This window comes from Pelodiscus sinensis, chromosome 28 (assembly GCF_052426305.1).
Source record: "Pelodiscus sinensis isolate ZL-2025 chromosome 28, ASM5242630v1, whole genome shotgun sequence".
Classification (NCBI taxonomy): domain Eukaryota; kingdom Metazoa; phylum Chordata; order Testudines; family Trionychidae; genus Pelodiscus; species Pelodiscus sinensis.
Genome location: NC_143079.1, coordinates 5,854,093 through 5,881,287, shown reverse-complemented (window position 1 = coordinate 5,881,287; position 27,195 = coordinate 5,854,093). Strand labels below are relative to the sequence as shown.

At 52.7% G+C, this 27,195-nt stretch overlaps 3 protein-coding genes across 7 annotated transcripts in view; 1 reads left to right on the top strand and 2 right to left on the bottom strand.

Annotated features, from left to right (window-relative positions):
- Positions 1-2,050: 2,050 nt before the first annotated feature.
- NPM2 (nucleophosmin/nucleoplasmin 2) lies at positions 2,051-15,834 on the bottom strand. 4 transcript variants are annotated; one of them, XM_006135545.5, is made up of 9 exons: positions 12,954-15,834; positions 11,373-11,458; positions 10,653-10,772; positions 8,654-8,747; positions 7,306-7,442; positions 6,569-6,597; positions 4,815-4,851; positions 3,879-3,950; positions 2,051-2,155 (listed from the first exon to the last, which is right to left on the bottom strand). In XM_006135545.5, the coding sequence occupies exons 1-8, from the start codon at positions 13,198-13,200 to the stop codon at positions 3,906-3,908; spliced, it is 795 nt and encodes a 264-aa protein (XP_006135607.3). In that variant the 5' UTR covers positions 13,201-15,834; the 3' UTR covers positions 2,051-2,155; positions 3,879-3,905. The 4 variants fall into 4 exon arrangements, with proteins under 4 accessions (XP_006135607.3, XP_014435242.3, XP_014435243.3 ...); XM_014579756.4 differs by having other exon boundaries at positions 6,569-6,594; XM_014579757.4 differs by lacking the exon at positions 6,569-6,597.
- Positions 15,835-18,206: 2,372 nt separating this feature from the next.
- On the top strand, positions 18,207-24,548 carry PBDC1 (polysaccharide biosynthesis domain containing 1). Of its 2 annotated transcripts, XM_075910828.2 has the most exons (7): positions 18,207-18,294; positions 19,506-19,571; positions 20,730-20,753; positions 20,828-20,887; positions 22,566-22,706; positions 23,081-23,192; positions 24,150-24,548. In XM_075910828.2, the coding sequence occupies exons 1-7, from the start codon at positions 18,262-18,264 to the stop codon at positions 24,269-24,271; spliced, it is 558 nt and encodes a 185-aa protein (XP_075766943.1). In that variant the 5' UTR covers positions 18,207-18,261; the 3' UTR covers positions 24,272-24,548. The 2 variants fall into 2 exon arrangements, with proteins under 2 accessions (XP_075766943.1, XP_075766944.1); XM_075910829.2 differs by lacking the exon at positions 20,730-20,753.
- A 644-nt stretch (positions 24,549-25,192) lies between these two features.
- Positions 25,193-27,195, bottom strand: part of XPO7 (exportin 7) — an 86,097-nt gene continuing 84,094 nt past the window's right edge. The window contains exon 28 of the mRNA XM_089773813.1: positions 25,193-26,719. Coding sequence (XP_089629939.1) covers positions 26,626-26,719 — 94 coding nt within the window. The 3' untranslated portion in view covers positions 25,193-26,625. The remainder of the gene's footprint in view (positions 26,720-27,195) is intronic.

Here is a 27,195-nt window from a genome sequence, read left to right as displayed (position 1 = left end):
TTTGGTTGCAGGGCTCTCCGCGCCCCCATGATACAAGTTGTTCCAGCAGGATACAGCCGTGAGGAGCAAGGCCGGCTCCCTGGCGCAAGCTGGCTCTGAGGGGAGTTGGAGGCGAGCCACAGGGCCACGTTCCTGCCACGGCAGAGGGGCTCTCTCCCTGGGAAAGGAGAGAGGGGGACAGCCGCCCCCTCAGACCCCTACACAGAGATGCCGCTTCATTTACTCGGCTTGGAAAAGGCGGGCCCCTGAACATCCGTGCCCTTCAGGAGCCGGGCCGCCAGCTAACCAGAAAGCTGCTGACCGGCTCTTTCCTTTTGCAGTGCTGTCCTCTACAGCTCCAGAGCAGAACTACGCTGCCCCAGCACGGCCACCCCAGCGGAGCAGCTGCCAAGCTGCTCGACGGTCAGACGCCAGCGCAGGACTCCGGGCGCCGTTGCTCAGCCTGCAGAGGCAGAGTCTAGAACGGGGCTGCTCAACCTGCGGCCTGGTTTGGGTTTACCAGGGGCTCGACCCGCGGCCGGGAGCCCACACAAAACAAGTAGACAGTACAATGCACTTCTGTTGCTGTAACTGCGAACACACACATTCCTGGACTGTCATTGCTTATTAAAAGTGCCGGCAGAGGAGTGGAAATCGGGTCAATGTTGCATTTTATTAATACCAGCAGAACTGACTTAAATGGGGCCTGCGTGTTGTGCCGTCTTGCCCGTTAATGTGACAAGCTATTGCACGTCTAGGCAGCCACACGTAAGTTGCAGCCCTCGGCATGTGCTGCGAGTATCACCGTGGCCTCCGGGGCTTCCCAAGTTGAGTAGCCCTGCTCTAGAAGGTTCAGCCAGGGTGGCGGAGGAGAGCCGGGGGCGGCTCATGGGAGGTTTCAACGGTGTTCACTGGGTCTTACACAGAGCCCTGTTGCTGTTCATGCCGCTCCGCATGATTTGAGGGGGAAGCCTTCGGTATTCTTACCCCAAGACCCTGTAGAAGAGGAGCCGTGGCCCTGGAGCACTTACCCCAAGACCCTGTGGAAGAGGAGCCATGGCCCTGGAGCACTTTACCCCAAGACCCTGTAGAAGAGGAGCCGTGGCCCTGGAGCACTTTACCCCAAGACCCTGTAGAAGAGGGGCCGTGGCCCTGGAGCACTTACCCCAAGACCCTGTAGAAGAGGAGCCGTGGCCCTGGAGCACTTACCCCAAGACCCTGTGGAAGAGGAGCCGTGGCCCTGGAGCACTTACCCCAAGACCCTGTGGAAGAGGAGCCGTGGCCCTGGAGCACTTTACCCCAAGACCCTGTGGAAGAGGAGCCGTGGCCCTGGAGCACTTTACCCCAAGACCCTGTGGAAGAGGAGCCGTGGCCCTGGAGCACTTACCCCAAGACCCTGTGGAAGAGGAGCCGTGGCCCTGGAGCACTTACCCCAAGACCCTGTGGAAGAGGAGCCGTGGCCCTGGAGCACTTACCCCAAGACCCTGTAGAAGAGGAGCCGTGGCCCTGGAGCACTTACCCCAAGACCCTGTAGAAGAGGAGCCGTGGCCCTGGAGCACTTACCCCAAGACCCTGTAGAAGAGGAGCCGTGGCCCTGGAGCACTTTACCCCAAGACCCTGTAGAAGAGGAGCCGTGGCCCCTGGAGCACTTACCCCAAGACCCTGTGGAAGAGGAGCCGTGGCCCTGGAGCACAGCACCTGCTTCTTTGGCCTAATCCTGGGAGGGGTGCAAGTGCTGCATTTGAAGCTCTAGCAGAAGGGCGGGATGCCTGCAGGAGTAGGTCAGCTGAGGTACTCAGCCCTTGTCCTGCCGCGGGTTTGCCTAAACCCCCTTCCCACGTATGCCTGCCAGCCCCACGCTCTGGCGAGACCGAGCAGCATGGACCAGCCGCAGGCGTGCGGCCGAGACCCAACAATGGCTAGAATTTGAAGCTGCCGAATGTAAAAAGAAAATCATCTGAGCTTAGTCGTGGGGCTTTGAATCCAGCCTGAAATTCAGGCACCTTAAAACCCCTGCTCCGTCCAGGTGCCTCACCCTCTCCCCGGCTTACGAAGGAAGCGAAATCCAGGGTGCAAAATGAAAAGCACTTTTATTTTTTCTGAAGACATGAACAGAAAACAGCACAAAAACCCCCCAACACAAAACAAAACTCTTTGGTCTCTTCCGCGCCAGGCCCTAGAAGGCAAGTGGAAACGGACGTCAGATCTTAGCACGGAATCGGGGTAAAGCCCTGGAGAACTTCTGTGCTGAGGCGCTCTCCAGAGAGAAGCCGGGAGTTTGGGCCACCCCCCAAGTCCCCTGGCCCCGATTTCAGTGGGTTGAGAGCCCGCATGTGGGAGGAGCACTGGGGGAGAATTACAGTGCGAGAACCACCCTGAGTCAGGGCCTAGTGGCAGGGCCTCCGAGGTCCATGCTTATTCTGCCAAGCCATTTTCCTGACAGCCAGTTACTGCGCCAGTAGCTTCCTGCCTGAAGGATTCTATTGTGTGTTATCCCCGTGGGCTGAGATCCCTGGTCCTCTCCTTGAATACCCTCCTCCAGCCGGGGGCGTTTGCTTAGCCATTTACCCACCCAACTCCCCAAGAAGGAGCATAGAATCGTAGGACTGGAAGGAACCCTGAGGGGTCATCCAGTCCAGCCCCCTGCCCTCACGGCAGGACCAAGCACCCTCTAGAATAGATCATCCCTGATAACAGGTCTGTCTAATCTGCTCTTCCCAATCCACAACCACTCCCGGCAATTTACTCCAGTGTTTCACCACCCTGTCAATTAGGACGTTTTTCCTAATGTCCAACCTCAACCACCCTTGCTGCAGTTTAAGCCCCTGGCTTCCTGTCCTGTCCGAGGTGAAGAAGGTTTCTCTTCCCTCCTTGTGACACCCTTTTAGGTACTTGGAAAAAAAGTGACGTTCCCCCAGAATCTCCTCTTTTCCAGACTCAACAAACGTCATTTGTTTCCCCCAGTCTTGCCTCATAGCTCTAGACCTTGAATCATTTTTGTTCTTCTCTGGACCATCTCCCATTCCTCTACATCTTCCCTGAAACATGGTGCCCAGAACTAGACAATACTCCGATTGAAGCCTCATCAACACCGAGTAGAGCAGAAGAACGACTTCTCCTGGCTTGTCTACAACACTCCTGTTAAGACATCGCAGCAGGGGGCCCATTAACTCATATTTCGCTTTGTCCACTAAGCCCTCCAGAGCCCTTTCCACATTATGCCTCCGTAAGCAGTCACTCTCCAGGTTGGACAACGGATTGCTCCTTCCTAAGTGCAGGATTTTGCATTTGTCCTTACTTAAATTTCACCCTATTTACTTCAGACCACTCTTCCAGTCTGTCCTGACTGTTCTGACTCATCACCCTAGCTTCCAAAGCATTTGCATCCCTTCCCTGTTTGGTATCGTCTGCAAGATTTACATGTACTCTCCATACCATTATCTAAGTCATTGATGAAGAAACTGAACAGAACCGATCCCAGAACAGATTCCTGCTGATCCCCACTGATTCTGCCCTTGCAGCATGAATGTGAACCACTGACAACTACTCCCCGAGAACGGTTTTCCAATCCGTTATACACTTCGCTTATACTAGCTCTATTGAGGTTGCATTTCCCTAGTTTGCGAGCAGGTCATGGGAGACTGTACCAAAAGCCTTATTCAAGTCAAGATATACCCAGTCTACCACCTCCCCCCCATAAGGTATGTTGCCCTGTCAAAGCCTGGTGCAGCCAGAATTTGCCCCACGTGCGGACACCGGAGCCTCAAGATGCTGCCCCAAATCCCTGCCTTCATGGGAACCTGGGACAGATATGGGTCGCTCCATGGCAGGGTGCGGTAGAACCAACATCTCGGTGGCCGCTGTGCCCAGCCGGCCGGTGGTTTGCATAACAGTCTTACCTCACAGAGAGCTGACTGCAGATCAGTCTATTTCTTTGTTGCCGACTTTCTCCCTCTGACCGTTCCTCTTCCCTGCAAAGGGAACAAAGACCGGCTATTGCTAGTTCCACAGCCCGGTAGCTAGGTACCCCTCGATTTCATGGCCTTGTTCCCTAGGCCAAGACGTTACTTCAGAGCTACTCTGCTCATGGAAGCTATTCGAGCTGGACAGCAAGAGCCCATTCACGAGGACAGGCCATCCTTGCTACAAGTCCAAGATACGTTCCAAAAAAACCTTCTAGCAAAATAACATAAAGCGGGGAATTTTTTTTTCCCCACAGCTGACTTCCATTTGTGCAAATTAGGGTGTGGGGGTTTTTTTGCGTGACTTAAGAGCAAGGAATAGGAGGACATATAGCACATCTGTTCCTGCAAGTATCAATGACAGTAGCGCAGAACGGATGTATACCGGGGCGACATAGTGGGCATGACCTGTATGCTGATCTAAGCCCAAGATAATTATCCATATGCCTGTTGGTTCTCTCTCCCTGTCAGGAGGGTGTTTTCATGTCTGCCTGCCCTGTTCCAGGGCTTATCAGCTAACTGGAAGCAGACAGGGGCATGTGACAGACACTCGCCAGCTGCTAGAATATTTGGTACTTGCTGACAATGAGGGGTGTAGGTCCTTCGCAAATGACTCGGCCTGAGCATGACTTGTGCTAAAAGCCAGTTTCCCTTTGAGTAATTCTGGTCAGCCAGCTCTAGACAGAGCCAAGCGGCGACAAAGCAGCAACCCATGAAATGGACACGCGAGCCCCGGGCGGAATTCAGCCACAGCCTTAAAAGCTTCAAAAGAGGTTTCTGTGCTGAAGCGGGTCCCCAGCCAGCGTTCAATGCTATTCACGGGTCTCCCGCCACCTGTCCCTTGGGCCCAGGCATCAGCGCTCGGCTTCCTACCTTGCTGAGAAAGGCGTCGTCGTCCGAAGGGGTGCTGCTGCTCGGAAGAGAAGCACGAGGTTAGAGCCACGCCTGGGAGCTTAGGCCGTAAACTCACAGAACTAGATCCTGCGCTCCTGCCGCTCGCTGGAACAATCCCGCCGCTAGCGATTAGGTTCTAAGGCGCTTAGACCTCGCTGATGGCTTTGGGCATGGGCGACGGGGTAAGGACATGCCAGTGTCAACTTCCCATAGCATCTCACAGGACAGTTATCATAGCATCACAGACCACGAGAGCAGGAAGGGACCTCGAGAGGTCAGTGAGTCCAGGCCCCTGCCCTCATGGCAGGACCCAGTAGCGTCTAGGCCATACCTGACAGATGCCTATCTAGCCTTCTCAAATATCTCCAGAGATGGAGCTTCCACAACCTCCCTACGCAGCTTATCCCAGTGTTTAACCACCCTGACAGTGAGGAAGTTTTCCCTAATGCCCAACTAAACCTCCCTTGCTGCAATTTAAGCCAATTGCCTCATGTCTCATCCTCAGAGGCCAAGAACAATTTTTCTCCTTCCGACACCCTTTTAGATACCTGAAAACCGCTATCATGTTCCCTTCTCTGTCTTCTCTTTTCCAAACAAAAGAAACCCAGACCTTTTAGTCTTCCCTCCTAGCTCGTGTTTTCTAAATCTTAGCAATTTGTTGCTCTTCTCTGGACTCTCTCCAGTTTCTCCACATCTTTCTTGAAATGCGGTGCCCAGAACTGGACACAATACTCCAGCTGAGGCCTAATCAGTGCAGAGCAGAGCAGAAGAATGACTTCTCGTGTCTTGCTCAACACTCCTGTTAATGCAGCCCAGAATCACGTTTGCTTTTTTTGCAACAGCATCACACTGTGACTCATATTTAGCTTGTGGTCCACTCTGACCCCTAGATCCCTTTCTGCCGTACTCCTTCCTAGACAGTCGCTTCCCATTCTGTGCGAGAGAAACGGATTGTTCCTTCCCAAGTGGAGCACTTTGCATTTTTCCTTATTAAACATCATCCTATTTGCCTCAGACCATTTCTCCAGTTTGTCCAGGTCGTTTTGAATTTTGACCCTCTCCTCCCAAGCACTTGCCACCCCTCCCAGCTTGGGATCATCTGCAAATTTAATAAGCGTACTTTCTATGCCGATATCTAAATCGTTGATGAAGATATCGAACTGAACTGGTCCCAAAATAAACCCTGCGGAACCCCAGCGGTGATGCCCTTCCAGCAGGATTGTGAACTGTAAATAACTACACTCAGAGAACTCTTTACCCTTTGCTCTTTACCAGAGAGTTAGGCCCGGCAGCGTCCATGCCCAGTCAAAAAGGCTGTTACATTCGGGTTGACCTGGAGGTCAGTCAATATCACCATTCCCTCCCCCCCCCCGGCCTATGGTATTCTAGTACTCCCCTCTTGCCACGAGCTCGTTAGCTTCCACTTCTCTGGAGGTCAATCTGACAGCATCCCTACCATCTCATGGAGGGTGCTATCCAGAGCCCTGCACGGATACAAAATTGGTACCCGCCTCGGCAGAAATGACCCATCGATCTTAGCAGCCACCCCCCTGCAGAGACGGATCCCAGTGGAGAGAAAGCAGATCGCTGCGAATTTGCAAGGTTCTAGACACAAAACGTATACCCACATCCGCAAAACGGCACCGCGGATGCAGCTACCAAGTGGGTATCTGCGATTTGCAGGGCTCGAGATTCCCAGCCACGCCCCCCGTCCCCCCGCTGATCGTACTCACTTCTCTTCCTCCTTCTCCATCTTCTTCTTCTGGGAAGAAGACGGACGCAGTTAAACCTGATGAGCTGAGCACAAGTTCTAAGTGGCGGGAGGGGAAGGGACGTTGTCTTGTGAACCGCCCGTAATCCTCCCACATAGGAAGAACCGCATCGCTTGTCCCGATAGCAGGGAAATGGGTAAAGAGGAGCTGTAGCAGCATGAAAACTGGCCCATCCATGCAGGACTTTCCCCAACGAAGAGAGGGGTCCAAGCACCACCTAGTATATTCCAGAGAGACTTGTGACTTAGCAGCGCTATGCCCGTCACTGAAATGCAGCCACCTCTGGGCTATAGCACAGCGAATAAACCTTTAGTAATATTATGCCCCAGGTTAGGGGACCCCCACGTGAGGGGCTCTGTCACTTTGATGGGCAGGAAAGAACACAGATACAAAACCACTCTCTGTTCTGGAATTTAGCTAAGGTGCTAAGTTTTCTGCAGGATTCGCATGGTCTTCAGTGGCCACAAGCACCCCGGAGTCTCATGTGAGAGAGACTGCCTCCAGCAGAGACTGGTTCATTGGATGAGCCAGAGAGATCTTGCCAGGCTCAGGTGGCTAGCTCACTCTACTCTTCCACGAGTCGCTGCCGCACCGGGGGACAGACACGGTGTTTCACCAGGGAATTAGTGGTGCCACCAGGCAGGAACTGGGCCGTGCGACTGACAGCGGGAGCCCCCAGCCAGCCCGTTCGTGCGTACCTTGGCAATGTTACCCCTCTTGTTGGGTGCTGCATGCTTGATGGGTTTGGGGGGAGACTCCTCTTGCGAGGATTCTTCCTCAGCCACCTCCTCTTCCTCCTCCTCCTCCTCTTCATCCCAGGAGAGATCTGGTATCACTGCAAAGCAGAGCAGCCGTGGCTCAGAGCAGGTCACACGCCACCAGAGCAGCTAGCCACGCCGTAGCCTCTCGGGGTATGTCTACAGAGCGTGGCTATTTCCGGATACCGGAAGCATAGCTGCCCTGTGGCTTGACTTAACCCGCCCGTTATTTTGAACTATTTTCAAAGTACCAGGCGTGCTATTTCGGCTTCCCTGTAACCCTCGTTCCACAGGAGGAGACGGGATGTCTCGAAATCGGGTGTTATTTCGAAATCAGGCACTGTGTAGATGCGCCCAATTTCAAAAGAAGCTATTTCGAAATAGCATCGAGGGAAGAGACCCCCTTTGCGTAGCACACGTTGAGGATCTTACTTCGAGTTCAGGGTGCTGTGTAGACACCTCCTCGGTGACCAGCTGCGGGAGTCCCACTTCAGGGCTATGTCTACACTTGTGGCTTCTTGCGCGAGTAATATGCAAATCAGGCTAAGCGTGGAATATCGCCAAGCCTCATTTGCATACCGAATGAACCACCATTTTTTTCAGAAGAGGCTCTTGCGCAAGAAGGAGCATCTACACTGTCCCTACTTGCGCAAGAAAAACCTCCTTGTGCAACGCCGTTACACCTATTGCTTTTCAGGAAGAACGGCATTGCGCGAGAGGGGTTTTCTTGCGCAAGAAGGGGCAGGGTAGACGCTCCTTCTTGCGCAAGAGCCTCTTCTGAAAAAAAATGGTGGCTCATTCGGTATGCAAATGAGGCTCGGCAATATTCCACGCTTAGCCTCATTTGCATATTACTCACGCAAGAAGCCGCGAGTGTAGACATAGCCCAGGGGTTATCCTAGCTCCGGAGTAGAGCCAGCCCGACAAGCTGTGGTGCGTTACGGCGGAGACGTGCCCTGCTCCAAGGAGTGGGTGTCCGGGTTCTAACTTGAGCCAGGATGGGCCCCGCAAGAACGAGTCCCCGCTCCCGGAGCTCCCTGGCCAGCTGCCCCGCCTGGAAGGGGCAGGGCCAAGGGGAGGGAACCTGCGGTTAAGAGGCCCGCGGCGCCCCGGCTCGGACAGCGGGAGCTTGTGGCTTTCCTGAGCCTGGAGATGGGGGAGTCACTGAACTGCATGGAGCCTAAGGAGGTGCCGGCTCCTGGGTAGGTCTTGGAGCCCGCAGGAGCCAGAGGGCACTGCACTGACACCAGGGCCCAGACCCCGCTCTCCCCTCGCGGTGCGGGCTTACACGTCACGTGCTGTCCGGTGATGTAGACGGGGCCAGAGCCAGCTCGCAGCCGGAAGGTGACGGGCGGCGTCAGCTCAACCCCCACCATGGTGGCCTGCAAGAGAAGTGTTATACGACGGGCCTTCCCGTGGGCGGCGGGCGGAAGAGGCAGGGGACGGCAAACTGCTTGGCGGCCCCCTCTCCACCCACATTCTGGCTCCGCCCCCCCATTCAGCACAGCTCCCCCGGTCTCCTGGGGCTGCCCGGGCTTCACCTTCCCTGCGCTCCGAGGCTGGGAGGGTGCCCGCCTGCCCGCCCTCCCCATGCTGGGGGCAGGGAGGCCAGGGCACCTCACCTGTGTTCGGGGGAAGGGGGCGCTGCCCCTACAGTCGGGGAGGGGGCATGGCTCCCGAGAGGGGCGGGGGGGGGGCAGGGCTGGGGGCTAGCCTCCCCCAGCCCTAGGTTTCCAACTGCCCACTTTCCCTGCAGACAAACGCCAGAGCCTGGCAAGACGCCCTCTGCAATTCTTCCCCCCCCCCCCCCCGGTTTGTGCATTGTCGGGGCTGAATTTTCTAGGTCCTGGCCTGCTGGGGACGCTCCCCCACGCCAGCGAGGGTCTCTAAGCTCTGTGTTGAGACCCAGCTGGGAGCTGTACCTGGGTCACAGCCCTGACTCTGCCACAGCGCCTCCTGCTGGCCAGTCCGGGATTAGCACGGGATCGCCTGCCAGCACCTGGCTTCCCCCCCAGCTCTCCTCCCACGTGGCCTCGGCCCCCACGTCTCTTGCAGACTGTGATGCCCCTTCCCCTGGGTCGGGCCCCGCAGCAGCCCCCCTGTTCTGGGGTCCTCCTCTCCCATGCAACCCACCACGTGCCTCAGTGCCCCACTGAGGTTCAGCCTCTAGCCCTGGCTTCCCTCCGGGGCAGAACTGGCCACTTCATCATTGGCCTGAGGGAGTTGGACCTGCCACCGATTCCTGCCCTGGCTGCTCCTCTGCAGCCCTAGTACCTCCCTGTCCCCGGTCACCAGGCCTCAGCCTGAGCTCTCCTGGCTCCCCCCCGCACTGCTCTATCCAAGGCACCCTGCTAGCCGGCAGCTAGGTCCCTCTCCCTCCAAAGCAGGAGAGACACTGAGCTCCTCCTGTCCAGGAGCCCTCCTTGTAGGGCCCAGCCAGGCCCTGATTGGCTGCCTCATGCCTGCTTGTGATTGGTCCCCAGGGCTGTTTTCATCCTTGCCTTGCCAATACAGGGCAACCGACCTGTCAAGTTGGAAAACAGGTTTGCTTTGAGGCCTGGCAGGATCCTCAAGCACGGTCTTCGGGAAGGCGGAAACGAGGGCACACTTATTTTGGCAGGAGCGGGCGGCTGCGCAGGTGCACTCAGCCTTCAGTTCATGCACTTCCCCTCCCTCCCGTTTGCTATTCCAGCCTGTCCACCACCCAGGGCAGCACTCCTGCTTGCACCAAGCCTGGCCTTTCTAGCAAGCAGAGTCTCGCTCCAGGAGTCATTCCCAGCTGGGCTGGGTGTTTTGCTTGATCAGAGCTAATCCCAGGTCCGTGTCCCCCTGTCCTCCCGCAGAGTCCATTATGGGTACGTCTAGACTGCAAGCTTCTTCCGAAAGAGCATCCGCACCGCAAAACCGGACCGAAAAAGCCATCAGCTTTTGCGCAAGAGAGCGTCCAGACTGCATGGACGCCTCTCGAGAGAAAGCCCCGACTGCTATGCACAGAATGAGCACCGGGGCACCTGGGCTTTTTTCGGTTGCCTCTTTTCGAAAAATGTCCCTGTTCTGCATCCACACACGCCTTTTTTCAAAAGAGCTCTTTCGAAAATAGCGTTCTTCCTCGTAATCTGATGTTTACCGATGTCGAAAACCCTCCCTGCGTTCTCTCGATTTAATTTCGAAAGAACGCGATCGCAGTGTGGACGCAGGTGAAGTTTTTTCAGAAAAACAATGTAGTCGAGACGTACCCTGAAAGACTCCTCTCTCCCATATGCCATCGTGCCCCCCGCGGCACTCACCATGGGCAGTACTGAAGGTTTCAGAGTTGCTAGGGGCACGGGCGTGGTATCCTTGCTGTCCTCCGAGGGGACAATCTCCACAACATTGAACTCGTCTTTGGCTCGCTCACCTAGGCAGATCTTTGGGGGAGAGCAGGAGTCGTCAGCTTTTAGTAAGAGAATTCCAGCCATGTTGGCAAAGGCTCCATCGTTAGACTTCTCTCCCCCCACCCGCCCAAACCCAGATCGGGTTCCAGTCAAGTCTATAGTGCTCTAGGATTGGCCCCAGCCAGGTTCTGAGGACCATCTCTTGCGGGTAGCTGGCCCAGGAGGTCTGGAAAGGAGTCAGCACCCGCCCCCCCCAAGCTGTCCAGTTTGATGGGCTCAGGAGGTGTCCTGGTGTTTTGTACGCCAGAGGTGGCAAACCTTCTAAAGCAGGGGTGGGGAACTTCAGGCCTCGCATCCCCCAGCTTGCCTGGATCAGGACCCCGAGGGCTGCAGGCCTGGAGCACATAAACCCGCCCTCAGCTCTGGTCAACAAGCACGAATGAGGCAAGCGAGTAATGAGCCAGGCTCTTCTCTGCCTGCAGCGTTTGCATCCTCGGCGGTTCCAGGACCTAGGCCGGGGAAACGTCTTCTCCGCCCCTCTAGATTAGCTTCCAAGGACAGCAGACGTTCAGCTACCTGTTCAGCCCCAGCCCCACCCGCTGCCCAGAGAACCTCTCCGAGCAAGGCACTTACCGTCCGCAGGGCCAGCTGCTGCTCATACTTCCACTTCTGCGGGATCTGGAACGTGTAGGTTTGCTTCTCACGGCTTAGTTCACACCCTGTGGCGGAGGCAGAGGCCTCGTCAGGCCGGCTCAGCTGAGAACGTGCTGAGCCGTGTCTAAGCCAGGCACCGACGATGGGGCCAAAAGGGAGGGGTGGACCTAAGGGAAACCTCCCGGACCTAAGTGCCTTCAGCCTAGAGGTGGCAATTGGACTCCCTCCAAGCTCCTCTTGGCTTCCTGCTCCTGTTTCTAGAGCCAAAATCGTCCCATGGAGCCGTCACAAGCCTCGGCCAACCGGTGCCAAGAACCACTTAAGACGCAGGGGAAAGAGTTCATGTCCTAAGAGGGGCACCTGGCATTGGCCATTGTCGACCGATAGGCTAGATGGGCATTTGGTCTGACCCAAGACGGCCGCTCTTCTGGTCTTAGCTTGGGGAGAGAGGAATGGGGCTAAAAGTAATCTGGCAGCTCCATGCAGAGCTAGCCAAGAGGAGACTGTGCCAAGAGGATTTTCAAAGCTAGCCAAGAGGAGAGACTGTACCTGACGGCCTTAAGAAGCGGAGCCCATCCTCTTCCCTAGAGGAGAGCTCTCCAGATACTCCCTCCAGAGCTACCAAGGTTCCCGTTGATTTGTCAGAGGCAGAGAATCATCACCCCTTGGAAACGTGCTTTCGTTTCAGCGGGGGGCTACGATTGGCCGGGGAGTCTTGCAAGACTCTTCCTGGAATAGCCCAAAGCCACCCCGTTGGGACAGCTTGTATTGCAGTCGCAGAGAAGACACGGGCAAGTCGGGGCTCTGCTGTGCTAGGAGGACAACACATGGCACTCCCTGCCCTCCGCAGTGTGTAGCCCTGCTCAGTGGTTCACGTTTTCGAGATTAACCCCTTTCCAATGTCGGATCTGTCTTGTGTACTCCCCAAGTCTGGGGGACGGACAGCTCAGTGGTTTGTGCATTGGCCTGCTAACCCCAGGGTTGTGAGTTCAATCCTTGAGGAGGCCATTTAGGGCTCTTGGGCAAATCTGTCAGGGATGGTGCTTAGTCCTGCTGTAAGGGCACAGGACTAGACTCCAGGTCCCTTCCAGCTCTATGAGATAGGTATATCTGCAGATATTAAGTCTCACCTCACTTACAAATGACTTGCTTGCAGGAACCAGAGCAAATACAAAAAAGGCCATGGCACATTAATACTGAGAAATTGCTGCTCATGGTCTCATTTCCACCATGTAATTAAACACCAATGGACCAGCATCTAATATTATTTCTAATATAATATTTCAGTGGCCAGCTCACAGAGCACGAGAAACAAGTCACTGTCTGTACAAAACATTAGTTTGCACGGGCTTCGCCGGTGCTTTTTATGGAGCCTGCTGTAAAACCAAGCAAGTGTCTGAATGAGTTGATGTCCTCCCGGAAGACCTCTGGCTTCCCCACGGGGAACACGTACCCTGATTGAGAACCACTGGGCTAGCCAACAAGATGCAACCGGACAGGCAAAAAAAGCAGGTGGGAGGCAGGACAAGCCCCAGGGATAGTCATGAGACAGGTTCTTACCCCAGATGAGAGACACCGGCTTCTCAGATTTACTGTCGCTGTTCGTACTGCTGTTCAGAGCCATGGGTGCTAGGAGGGAAGGAAGAAAGCAACACTCAGAACAGAGCCTTTCCCACAGCACTGAGACGGGAGTTGAGTTTTCCATGGAGTTTAGGCCAAATGGAAGCATTAGCTGGTTTAGTCTGATCTCCTGCATCCTACAGGCCAGTCTTAAGCCACTGAACTCCGGATCGGAAGAGTCCACCATTCCCTCCTGTCCTAGTTTGTTCCAACAGTTAACACCCTCCCGGTTAGCTTGGGCCTTGTTTCCAACTGGAATTTTTCTGCTTCTAGCCCCAGATTCCTGTTACACCTTTCTGCAAAGGATTACAGAGCCAGAGGACCGAATATTTTCCCCCCAAAAAACTTAAACACTCAGGAAGTTACCGCTCACTCTTCTTTTTGAGAAACTAAAGAAAAAGTCTCTCGTCGAGAGATTCAAAGAGCACGCTCCTCAGTCCTCCAGTCAGTATGGTTCTTCCCTGCACCATTTCGAGCTTTTCAACACTCTCCCTCCCCTCTGTATTTTGGAAGCTTTAAGACGTTTACAGATCCTTGCTGTGTAAATAACAGAAACCAAACCAATAGCTGAAAAAGCAAGTTTTGGTTTAGAGAGGAACATAGCTATCAGAGCCCTATTTAACAGGCTGTTATCCGACTGTAGAGGGAGTATTGTTACATCTGAGTTACAGAGATTTTGTTAAATTGTGCAACGTCTCTGAGCGCACCATCATCTTTTGTAACACCAGAATGGATAAAAGTCTTAGAGGGGTTGCCGTGCTACTCTGTAACTTTAGAACCAATGAGTAGTTCTGTGGCATCTTAGGGTGTGTCTAGACTACACGGCTCTCTCGACAGAGCCATGTAGATGAGGCAGGACGACAAAGGAAAATGAAGCAGCGATTTAAATAATCGCCACATCAATTTACATCAAAATGGCCACCGTGCTGTGCCAATCAGCTCTTTGTCGGCACAGCGCGGCAGTCTAGACTGGGATTTGCTGACCCCAGAACCCTTTGTTGTCAGATCCTTTATGCCTCATGAAACAGAGCCATGTAGTCTAGACATACCCTTAGAGACTAACAGAAAATATATATAGTATCACGAGTGTTCGTGGGTAAAACCCCCTTCAGCCAAAGAAACTTGCACAGACAGACACCACCTTCCTCTGCAAGTGCAAACAGATGGCCGTTCCCAAAGATAAAGTGAAAAATCCATCACAATCGTCATACTACACAGACTACAGTGAGATTACGTCACATCAAAAGCTCAGAATGGGATACACCCAGCCCATTTCATTAGCATCACTAGCATGGGTTCTGCAATTGGCAGGGAAACACTTTTCGCTGTTCTACAGCTCTCTTGGTTTCTGTTGTTTCCACTCCAACTCATCCGAGGAAGGGAGTTCTACCCACCAAAGCTCATGCTTCTCTTTGCATTTTTTGTTACTCCCTAAGGTATAAATTAAATTAATGGAGATTGCCTATATCTCTTAGAACTGGAAGGGACCTTGAAAGGTCATTGAGTCCAGTCCCCTGCCTTCTCAGCAGGACCAAGTACCATCCCTGATGAATTTTTTCCTCAAATCCCTAAATGGCCTCTGTAAGGATTGAACTCACAACCCTGGGTTTAGCAGGCCAATGCTCAAACCACTGAGCTATCCCTCCCCCCATAAGGTGCCACAGGATTGCTTGTTTTTTTGTTTTTGTTTTTTTACCAGAACTGGGGTCACATTTCCTCACCCTGGCACCAGCAGGTCCTCTTTGCAGCAGGATCACTACAAACTGTAGCAGCTGTTATTTATTAGCAGAGGAAACAGAGAGCAACTGGACTACTCCCAAACACTTCCCAGGTCTGGCTGTCCATGGTGCCAAGCAACTACAGAGCCCCTGGCTGCCCTGGAAGTCAGATCCCAAACATCCAGAGCTGTGCTACTGACGAGCCAGGATTTAACAAGAGACTCATCACTTTCAGTGCTTGCTAAGAGGGAGCTGCTCTTGGGCCAATGAAGTCAGAACCGGACTTTCCCCAGCACTGGCAAGAGATGTAGGGTAAGTAACAGTGTCATTTCATCACTTGTGGCCTAGTTATTCCCTCCAACCAACCCAGCTGCAAAGGTCAAGTCAGAATCCTACCCCAGCCATCAACGGAGTTGTGAGCCTGATCCCTTTCAGTTCTTACAGCCACCTCACCACTGGTCGCACATTAGAGCGGTGGTTTTCAATCTATGGGTCGTGGAATGTCGGGCGCTGGGTCTCGTGGCTGCAGGGGGATGAGGTGAGCAGTGGGGGGCTAAGGCAGCTCCCTGCCTGTCCTGGTACTGCGGACAGTGCTGCGCCCCAGAAGCAGCCAGCGGCAGGCCTAGCTCTTGGGGAGGGGGTGGTGGTGGAGACTAACTCTGCACTCCCACTGGGAGCATGCTGCTGGCTGCTTTAGGGTCTGCAGTGCCAAGTGAGACAAGAAGCTGCTTTAGCCCCCCCCCCCGCACCGCTGACCGTGAGCTGCTCGAGGTGAACCCCCCCCTGCTCCAGCCCTGCTCCTCCCACCAAGCCAGAGCCCCCTCCTACAGTCCAAAGCTCCCATCTTCAGTCTCAATCTGGAGCCCACATTCCAGTCATGGTCTATGTCAGGTCATGGGATCAACAATTTTCTTCAACCGGGTCAGGAGAAAGAGTTTGAAACCCTCTGCCTCAGAGAACAGCAAAGTACGATCTCCCACAAGGGATTTAGGACACACAATACAGCACCCCCAAACTGCACCTCTCCAACAGACACACACCTTGCTACCTGCAAGAGGAAGCTTTCAAAGCAAAGCATTTGCTAACAACTGCATTTAATAACTCACTTACCAAGCACAACCTCATTCACACAACTTAAAACAGTCTTCTAAAGGGGCCAGGACTAGCACCCCCAGCAAACAGAGATCTACCTGCTCAAGCTGCTTATAAAGATAGAACAGGTGAGTGAACTCAATACTTCACCCAATTAGGCTCAGCCTTGTGGCTGGCAGCAGAAATGTGGCCTTAAGGAGGAACAGCCCTTTACCTTTCACAGAGAAAAAGCTTCACAATCTCAGCCTGGCCAAACACAACGGTGGAAATAAAATCTTGATCATTAGCACCTGGCAGATCTCCAGCACTTTTCATGTTGCAAAGGCATTGCAGATAGGAATGCTGAAACCACTGATCAAAATCCCAGGTCTCCCGCAAGAGAGGGATTTAAAACCACCAATCCAGGCCTCTGCCCTGTAACCTGATTTGCATGCGAATAAGAGTCTCTGTGGAGCAGTTTGCAAGATCCAGGCCTAGTAAGTCACTTCTTTCCTAATGCATTTAAGTTTTAGAGAATGAGCCCAGAATCAGACATGCATGAGCAAAAACAGTGGGACGTTAGGCTGTTAGCAGTGGTGTAACCTTTGCAGTCTAGTAGTTATGGTGGTGAACCAGAAGATTCGAGTTCTAATCCTGGCTCTGTTGCTGGGTGAGTTTATGTAAGTCACTTTCTGTCTCTTTTGCCACTTTATGGCTACGTCTAGACTGGCATGATTTTCCGCAAATGCTTTTAATGGAAAACTTTTCCTTTAAAAGCATTTGCGGAAAAGAGCGTCTAGATTGGCACGGACGCTTTTCCGCAAAATAACTTTTTGCGGAAAAGTGTCTGTGCCAATCTAGATGCACTTTTGCACAAAAAAGCCCCGATCATCATTTTTGCGATCGGGGCTTTTTTGCGCAAAACAAATCTGAGCTGTCTACACTGGCCCTTTTGCCCGAACGAGAGCAGCATAGTATTTCCGCAAGAAGCACTGATTTCTTACAGGAGATCATCAGTGTTCTTGCGGAAATTCAAGCGGCCAGTGTAGACAGCTGGCAAGTTTTTCTGCAAAAGCAGCTGCTTTTGCGGAAAAACTTGCCAGGCTAGACACAGCCTATCTGTCTTGTTTATTTGACTCTGAGCAGGAACGGTCTCTTACACTAACTCTACCTACAATACAGCTGCTAGCGCATAAGCGGGGTTGGCACCCCTAAGTTCTACTGTAAAACAACTGACAGAAGTGGGTTGTGCTCACAAAAGCTCATGATCCCATCTAAATTTTTTGTTAGTTTCTAAGGTGCTGCAGGACTAGGTTTTGAACCAGACAGTCCACTATCCACTATTTGAGCTTTCTGTTCGGGAAGCAAACTGAGAAAATAGAAATGTCCGGTATTTTCTAAATAAAATGTAATGTAGATTGTGATGTCATGTCAAGTGTATCTGATATTTTTGTTGAAACCGTCTAGCAACCCTATGCAGGACTATTTGCTGTTTTTAAAGTTTTTTCAGTTACAGACTAACACGGCTATCCCTCTGAAACCTAGATAACAATAATAATTAGATTTGTAAACTCGCAAAGTCAGGAGCTGTGTTAATTTTTAATGCATGGCACCATAGCCTAAGCACCAAATCACACATAGTCATAAATAATAATAATTGTTTATAAATGGATCCTGTTGTGTGACTGGTTTTTCCTTCTACTTTCTACTATTTGTCAACCTGACAGGAAGCTGGACAATAACAGTTCACTCCCTTGCTGGATTTGCTGTGCACATGCACCCAGCACAGATTTTACTGTCCTTCATCATGTGACTGGCCATATTTAGGATATTTTTAGACAACCCCAAAACACGATCTGTGCCTCTGTCCAAGACTTTGTCCCACACAGTGACCTGCAGGAGCTACGCTGTTATTGGGAGCAAAGCTGTAGGCTCGGAAGTGTTGGAATAGGTTGCAGGGCAGGTCTGAAGAGGTGCTGTGGCTAGTGCACTGGCTTGGGGCCTGAGAATCTCTGCTGCTGGGTAACTTTGGGCAAGTCAAGTCTCGGTCCTTTGCCTCAGTTTCCCCACCTGTAAAATGGGGTTCACGGGACAGGCCTCCTGTGGCAAGTGCTCTGAGTGCTGCCCAATGCTCCCTGCCAGCTGGGCGTGAGTGCCAGGGAGCTGGGACTTTGGGGGGGAGGGGGAGGCTCCCTGGGATGGGGGAGGGGGGACTGGCAGCTTGGTGTCCCGGGGCAGAGAGAGAGCAGCTCCCAGGCTGTGATGCGCTGGAGCTGCCGCCAGAGGGCGCCTCCGTACGGCGCAGGTGCCTGCCCGGAGGGACGCACAGCCGGGACCGCCCCTGCTGCGCATGCGTCACCCCTCGGAGGGCGGCTGTGCGCATGCTCAGTGACCACAGCGGCAGCTTCCGGTGTGGGCGGAAGGGAAAGGATGGAGGGGGGTCAGAGGTCACAGGCAGCATGGCCGCTGCAGGAGGCGGTTTGGGGGCCCTGGTAAGGAAAAGGGGGAAGGTTCGAGCTCGGGGGGGAGGGTTCGAATTCGGGGGTGGGAGGGGGGAGGGGCCGAGAGGGGGTTCGAGCTCGGCGGGGGAGGGGGGGCCGAGGGGTGGGGGGGGGGGGGGGGTTCGAACTCGGGGGCCGAGGGGGGGGTTCGAACTCGGGGGGGGGGGGGAGGGGGGGGCCGGGGAGGGGGGGAGGGGGGGGGTTCGAGCTCGGGGCCGAGGGGGGGTTCGAACTCGGGGGGGGGGGGGGGGGGGCCGGGGGGGGAGGGGCCGGGGGGGGGGGTTCGAGCTCGGGGGTGGGAGGGGCCGGGGGGGGGTTCGAACTCGGGGGGGGGGAGGGGGGGGGGGGTCCTGGGGGTGGCTGAGCCCCAGGTGGGGCTGGAGGAAGTTTAACGTGTGCGGCAGGGTAGCTGATGTGCAGGGGGGTGATTAGGGGCCCTGGAGAGGGGGGGGGCTCAGCCCCCCCTTGGGGGGTACGTGGGGCCGATCTGCAGAGCCCTTGGAAGTTAGGATCCTGGGGGAACAAACCCCGGGGGGGGGGGGCTAGAACTGTGGAAGCGCAGAACGGGGGGGGACTTTGATGCCTCACGGGAGCACCTTCTGGGGACTCCTCTCCTAGGACGCCGTCCGTCCGTATGGCCCATCCCTGTTCTCTGCCCCCCGAAGGCACGTGCTCTGAGTGTGACTTTTTACTGGGTTGAGCTCCATTGTCTTGTAACCCCTCTGGCACTATAAAGGGGAGAATAGTGAGTATCCTCACCTGCTCCCCCCAACCCATGATATCACCAGGCACGTGTGTGTGGGTCTAGGGGGCTGCTCTTGGCAGTGAGGAGTAAAAAGGGTCTCTGCACTCCTAGGGGTGCATGCCCTGTACAACTGCGCTCAGATTTTACATTGCGACCTTTGACCCCTCCTTTGTGAATGAAAAACACTTCAGAGCAAAAAACAAAAGACAGGACTATGCAGCACTTTAAAGACTAACAAGATGGATTATTAGGTGATGAGCTTTTGTGGGCCAGACTTCAGAGCAAGGATTTGGTACGGGGCACGCACCCTGCTGGTGCTCGTTTGACTCCTTTGGGATTTGCCATTTGGTTGTGCTGATTGGTTTCAATACAACTTAAACCCGTTCCAGGTTCTCTCTCTCTCTGTGGTTCCATTTGTGGTGCTAATAGCAGCCACCTCTCTCTGTTTCATGTGCAGGGAGCCAGTGAAGCTGTGGCAGCAGCCCAGGCATTGTCCCTGCCGGCTGAAGCTTACGGCAATGATGTGAGTATTCCCACAAAGGGACTGTCTGCAAGGCCCAAGAAGGGTATTGAACAGCGGCAGCACTTAGTTTTACATTCCCTGATGAGGAGTCGTTACTCCATGAAACAGGCCTCAGGGATATTGGATCTCAGAGTTGTTCTAAGCTGTGTTTTCCAGCTTTTTTAAACTTTCCAGCCCTTAAGTTTGATGCCATCTTAAATGAAACCAAAGATTCACCTGTGGCAGTAGGATTGGTGGATGGACATGGGAATGCTTGCCTTGTTGATGCCCGTATACATACACAATAGGGATGTTAATGGGTAATTGGTTAACCATAGGGCCCTGCTGGCAGGATCCCTGGCGGCCCGACTGACAGGATCCCGGCAGCTGTGGGCAGCAGACCTTAAACAACCCCTTCCTCTGTGGCCAGGCCACGCAGGGCCAGGTCAGATCAGATCAGATCAGCCCCCTGGGCGGGGTGGGGCCAGAACAGTTCATGGCCAGCAGATAACCAGTTAAACATTTTAACTTTTTTGGGCAGTTTTTAAATCTCTAGTACCCAGAGTATTTCAGCCTCTGTTGCTGGCAAATGGGCACTGCTCATCAGTGCTGCATTCACATCAGACCTCATCCTGTTAATTAATTTACTTTCTGGTTTAAATTCTAACTACAGTCTGCTTCCACTATGAATTTAACCATGTTGGATCTGGTTACAAAACATGGAAGTGGCTAAAACCTGGTATCAAGTAGCTTATTCTTGCCTGGGTGAACAAGAAAAAAATACTACCCATGTTAGGGAGGAACAACACATTTAGACACGATTTGGGCAGAAACCTATAAACATTCCATTTTTGTAATATAGTCGGGGCTTAGGTTTCTCCTTTGGTTTCATTTGTCTTTGTTCTTTTCCACTTCCTGTCTGTCAGTATGTATCACAGCGTCCATGTTCCACCCCAAGGTGACTGAATTTTATTGGTCGTGAAAATGTCATTTATGCATAGTTTGAAATGCACCTTAAATTGATAAAGCACATTACATGAAGGCAGCCCTAGAATGATGAAATTGTATCTCCTCCAGCTGATATTACTCTTGCAGCCTTCCCCCCTTTGAGACAGGATGTGGGAAAGAACATGAACAGATGAAATCGTAGGGGAAACCTAAGCTCTGTCTGTGTTACAGAAACTGTCATCTGCCAACGCTAAGGTAACGGAAGGCGATGGACACAGAATGAGGTCAGCCTGTCTGTTGATGTCACGGCTTTTTCTCTTTGTCTGCAGCCCAACATTGAAATGATCTGGGCCATGAAAGCGTACCAGCACGCTGAAGTCTATTTTAACGTAAGTCCATGGGAATAGCAGAAACAGATGTAGCAGTATCAGAGGGGTAGCCATGTTCGTCTGAATCGGCGAGAACAACGAGAAGTCCTATGGCACCTTATAGACTAACAGATTTATTGGAGCATAAACTTTCGTGGGCAAAGACACATATGACGAAGTGGGTCTTTGTCCACGAAAGCTTATGCTCCAATAAAGATGTAGCAATGGGGCTGAGATGCAGGCATTTCAGGCTTTTTATTTTAATAGGGGGTTATTTTCTGATATTCTCCTTGGAATAAGCCACTACCTGACGGGCATATTTCACAGAGCCTCGGACTGAAATAGCAGAAGGGGGCTGAAAATCAGGATTGAGGGGAACCCGGAGCTGGAATAAGGAGTGCTGTAGACACTGAAAGCCAGTTTTTCTAGTCCTTGAGTTGTTCTTTCCGTGGGCACTGGCAGCGAAGACTGAGATGTGGTAACTTCAGGAAAGTGACTGTCAGTGAGGGAAAGGGATTGTATATTGGGTTGTAAGATTTTCCTTTAGCAATGGCTTGATCTAATGGGGTTTGTGTGTGGAGAAAGCAACACAACATGTAGAGATAAGCAACCTCCTACCAAATGTGGGGTTGGGGAATGACAGGATAGCGGCTCGTTTCAGACTCCTGTCTGAACCTGCCAGACTGCCTGGGTAGCGCTGAGCCCTGAGGAAGGCAGGGCTCTTGCTGGTCTAATGACGGGACAAGATTAAAGCCCAAAGCAGGGGCAGGGATCAGTGAGCTCTGCCACGGACAGGTCCAGGTCTCGTGAAGGTTGGGCTTTCCCCAGCTCCTAGGAACGGCAGCCCTCAGGCATAGGCCAAACGTGCACAGAGATGGCTGACTCTTTAAAAGTCACGTCAGCCATTTGCAGCCCTACTTGCTTTAACTCCCAGGACTACCGTAGTGTGGCTTGAAGCAGGCGGCGTGACTACTAGGCATTGCTGCTATTGCTCCTGGAAGGAACAGAATGGCAGGGCCTGGACCTCAGACAGGCCTGCTGGGGTCATCATGGTTGACTGCCGGGGGACTGCAGCCCAATCTGAGAACGTGGACCCTCGAGAGAAGGGACAACATGGGGCAGAGCCTGGAGGAGGTGCAGTCAGTGGTAACTGAACGACACTTGGGAAAAGTGCTCAGTACAAAGAACATTGCAGAAGAGCTCCAGGTGTTGGGTGAAGGGCCTCTCTGAAAATCTGACTAAGACTAGAGATGATCTGCATTGAAGTGGGTGTCACTGGGGGCATGTCTAGACTACTTGCCTCTGCTGACAGCGGCATGTAAATTAGAGCTACTGACAGTCAATGAAGCGGGGATTTAAATATCTCCGCTTCATTAGAATAAAAATGGCCTCCATGTTGTGCTGGCTCAACAGCTGAGCTGGCACAATGCGGTGGCCATTTTTATTCTAATGAAGTGGGGATATTTAAATTCCTGCTTCATTGACTATGTTGGTATGTCTAATTTACATGCCTGTCAGCAGAGGCATGTAGTCTAGACATACCCTGGCTGTGGTTCACTGAGATTTGGGGGGGAGGGGAGAAGAGAAGAGAGTGAGTTACCACCATATTTGAAAGCCTTCCCATTCAGCCAAAATGCTCTGGTGATCCATCCCTCTGCTGCTTGCCTTGCTCAGTCTGATTCTCAGGTTTCCCTTCCAGCTTATTTCCTCTGTTGACCCCAAGTTCCTGAAACTTACAAAAGTCGATGACCAGATCTATGCTGAGTTCAGGAAAAGCTTTGGGGACCTCAAGATCGACGTGCTTGACCCAGAGGAGCTCAAATCGGAGCCCGCCAAAGCGGTCAGTGCACTATGTACAAGTAGCATGGTCCTTTGACTCTAGCGGGCCCAGGAGATAGCAGTGAGCTTCTGGAGCTGAGGGGAGGAGAAGTCCCCCTCTGTGGAGAGCATTTGTCTGGCCAGAGGGGGACTGGATGGTGGTATCCCCTTCTTTAGCTCAGGAGTAAAACACGAGCAATGGTGCTTTCACATCCAGTCTCTTGTCAGGCATTGGATGCTGTGAAAGGGAGAACGGAGATCAGAGAAATAAACTCTGGCTGCTGTGTAGTGCAAGCAGCCTACCTGCTAGCCTCTTGCACCCGTGCTCCCTGCTAGAGGCCACAGGTAAACGGGGCCCCCAGAAAGAAGGCTGAAAGCGATCTGTGCTTGCTCTAGAAATGGCGCCCCTTCTGTATGCAGTTTGATGGGGTAGTTGAAGACTTCAACTATGGCACCCTGCTTCGCCTAGACTGCAGTAAGGACTACACAGAGGAGAACACGATATTTGGTGAGTAGGCGCCTGTGGACCCCTCCTCTTCCGAAACTGCTGTAGGAGTGGCAGGCTCCCTGGCACAAAGCACTGGGCTGGATCAGGGTCTCTGGACGCTGGAGAGCTGGGAAATCCTAGCTCCAGGATTGATTATGCAGCCCCAGGCTGGATATAACAGGGCTCCCAAACTCTGGGTGTAGAAATCCCATCCCAGGCTCCCAGCTCTGCAGCAGGAACCAGGGAAACAGAGCCCCAGAAAGGCAGGAATGTCACTTTCACATTGTGTGGCTAGGACCCTTTATTTGGGCGTTTCCCGAATTACATTTTTAGGCATCTCTAGATTGGAGAGAAATGCTGAATGAAGAGAAACACACAGAGCTTTCAAACATGGTGGTAATGAAGTTACCAGTCCCTCCACATCTCACACTGGTTTGGTTCCAAACTGGTCCTGAACCAAACCCCCTGAGATTAGATCCAATAATGTACTTTGTGGTGATAGGGATGTGAATCTAACCAGTAAGCCTCACTCTTAATAGGTGAGGCTTACTGGTTACAGTTAACAGGTGGGGGCTGCTCCAGTGGGGAGAGCTCCCCCCCACCTTGCCCTGTTTAATGGGTTAACTGGTTAACTAATTAAATGAGATTTTACATCCCTAATGGGAAACAGTTGTTTGAGAATCAGCTCATGCACATTGCTGCTACAGGCCTGTGTAATAGCTGAATTGATCCTACTTCCTCTCAGGGGAGCGTTGTTCTCTGCTGTGACTGTCCTATCAGGGGCTGAGCTGTAGTTGGGAAACCTACTACTGGCTCTGCCAGAGTGCTCACTGCCCAGTCTTGCCGTAGTGGCTTGAATAGAGTTATGTTCAATTACATCTCTGCTCCTTTGTGGCTGCTGGGGTGTGTCGGAGCAGCCTAGCATCAGACAATGCAGAGAAGGGGGAATCTGCTCTAAACATGCTTTTTTCCCGTCAGTCACCAGGATCCAGTTCTTTGCTATTGAAACTGCTCGCAACCGAGAGGGCTATAACAACGCTGTTTACAGCCGTGCCATGGACACACAGTCTGCTGCTGCAGAGACAGGAGGATCTGCATGAGGCTGGGATAGAATTTGTCACTCTACTAGCCAGCCAGCCACGGGCAGGAAGATTCCCTGCTGCCCTGAGGATTAATAGAAACTGCCATAATTAAATGGACTCTTGCATAGGGGAGGGAGAGGCACATGCATTCATGGTGGAGGGATAAAGAGAACAAAGCAAGACTCAGAACACTTTGGGCTTGGACAACTTGGTTTCACTGCATTGCAGTGCTCTTATGGCAGCATTTCTGCCATGTTAATGACCAAACAGCCTGTAAATAAATGTCAGTATGCTGCCCTAGCTTAATTCCTGCAACAAGGGGAGTGGGAAGGGGTTTGCGGAGCTGCATCGCTGTCAGAGGGCAGAGTTCTACATGAGTTCATGACAGCAGCAGCGTTACTGTAGGAAAAACTCAGCCCTGAATGATCCTGGTTCCTCTGGGGAGAGGCTATAAGGCCTAGATGGACCTGCTAACTACTCTATAGGATTACATCTGACAGGTTTTGGACTGCGATTCTGCATCAAATGAATGAGCTCTTGCCTTAATCTTGGTGCTGTTAACAGCCAGGGGCCAGCATGAGTTCAGGGCATGTTTCATACTTTGAGTAGGCACTGGCCAGCGGGTGACTTGGTGTGGAACATGCGTTTCCTGGGAGATAGGGGCAGCAGGAAGTACAACAGAAGGTCATGTATTGTACAGCTACTGGTCCTACCTTGGCTACAGCAGCTCTGGGGTTAAATCCTTCAATCTAACATACAGGTCCAGGCAGCAGTACGAAGTGAAACTAACAGTTGCTGCATCTGACCTGCAAGACTTCAAACAAAACTAAGCTAGTGGAGGACGAGCTGTTAAGACTTCCAGCCCTGCTGGAGGGTCCTTCCTAATAGGAACCCCCATCAGGGGGGAGTGGAGGTGATCAAGATGGAAAAAGGCACAGCTCAGTAGAAACCATTGAAGTTTATTTGCAGTCACAATGCTTACACTGTATGCAGCAAACACCCTTACAAGTCAACCAGCAATCTGCTCACACAAAAAAAGGACCCAACACACAATCGCCAGAGGAAAGGAAAAAAAAATGGAGTTGGTGATGTTGGGGATATCGAAATAAAACCTAAGGACAGTGTCTGTGAGTTAGAACTGAGCTAGAGATGCACACAACTAGCAGCAACAATAGTGGAAAAGTACAAGGCCAATGGGTTTTCCCCTCCCCCCATAACTTTCTTCAGTAAGTAAATTTTATATCCAAAACATTTAATATGGTGATTTAGAAAAATGGATTTGGTTTAAGGGGGGGGTCCTGGGTACTTCATGCTATGCAGACCTTGTTATTAAGAACCCTCCATGGTGGTAGCGTCAACAGAAATCCTATGGTCTTGGCTGTGTCATACATTCAGGAGTGCACAGTGTAGCGACACCGGCACTACCAAGGGAAGACGATGCAGTTCTTCTGCTCACTGGGAGCACCAGTGCTAGGACAAGCCCTGCTGTTAGACAGCTGCTGATCCACCTGCACTTCCAGCTTTCCAGAATGGGCAAGAAAGGGACATTTTACAGTGAAAAGGAAAAAAGGGGGGGAGGGGCTGTGGAGGGGAGAACGTGCGGCATGCACCAGTCCAGCGATTCCCCACATGGTGAGAGGCAAAGGCCTGAAGGCGACTGACAACAGGACAGCATTTACTGTTACACAGGGCGGAGGGGAGACACCCATGAGCTAGCACAGCTGGATGGCTTAGAGTTCCTAATAACAAGGGGCAAACGGTAACAGGAAGTTGTCATTTAAAGGGGCTTATAAGAAAAAATATACATTTGGAATTTTACATTTTTTTTTGCTTCTCTCTACACTTGTCACTAAATATATCTCTGCACTTTCACACCCCCTTGCCTAGGAAAGCTTCAGGCCAGCATGAGACACACCTTCCTCACTCACATACACAACCCTCACTTCAGCATTGGTGCACTAGACTCTGTAAAAATTTCAATCATACTTTTTTTTTTTTTAACTGAGTCAATATAAACCTTGTTCAAAATGTTATGAAAAAATGTACATGTTTATACAAGGCAGGCTGCAGCAGAGTGCTAGGGTTCCACCCAGACATTCGGGTCGTAGGGAGCTGCTGGATTCTCACCCCCGGCCTATGCCCTTCCACCCCCTCCCAAGGAAACACAAGCACCCTGCCCTGGTGAGCTTTAACATCCCTCCTGTTCCCTCCTCCCTTGGACGTGGAGTACAGCCCCCAACTGAGCACCGCAGCCCAACGCTAGGGAAGAGCAGGGATCAGAAACGCCCTCTTATCTTTCCATCGGAAACGTTAACCCCTCTGGTCCAGGCCAAAGAGATGCTGCTCTGTACAGGTGGAGTCGGGGGAAGGTGTCAGCTCATCATGTCGTTGCTGTTCACGCCGTAGGTGGAGTTTTTCATAGAGTCGTTCACTTCTCGCCGGAACGCAGACAGGTTCTGAGTGAACCTACAGAGCACAGGGGTGTGAGAGCAGGGCGCTGGGGGCCGCTTGCCAGCACTTCGAGGGTTAGACCACACTTCTCCCCTTTATAACTTAGCTGTAGCCAGGAGGTTCCCACACCCAGCCCATCACACTAATTCTGGGACAGCTGGAGCTGTGGTTGCTGCTCTAGCATTAAGCGAACAGGCTACTGCCGAAGGCCTGGGGCTCCCTGACTGCATTTGGCCGCTCAGCCGTGTCAGGCTCAGCATTGCCACTGACGGGTGGGAGGGACCTCGTGCCAGGGACTGCTGGCCCTGCAGGATCCAGGGAGCAGAGAGAAGGTAGCGGAGGAGCAGGGAACACGTCTGCCAGTGTGACAATGGAGCTGGCAAGCGCCCAGCCATTCCCTCTACACCAGGGTACAACACGTGCGTGTCTGCTGCACACACACAGGGGCCTGGGTTTTGCCACCGGTGGGGACCAGGGACAGCAGAAGCCGT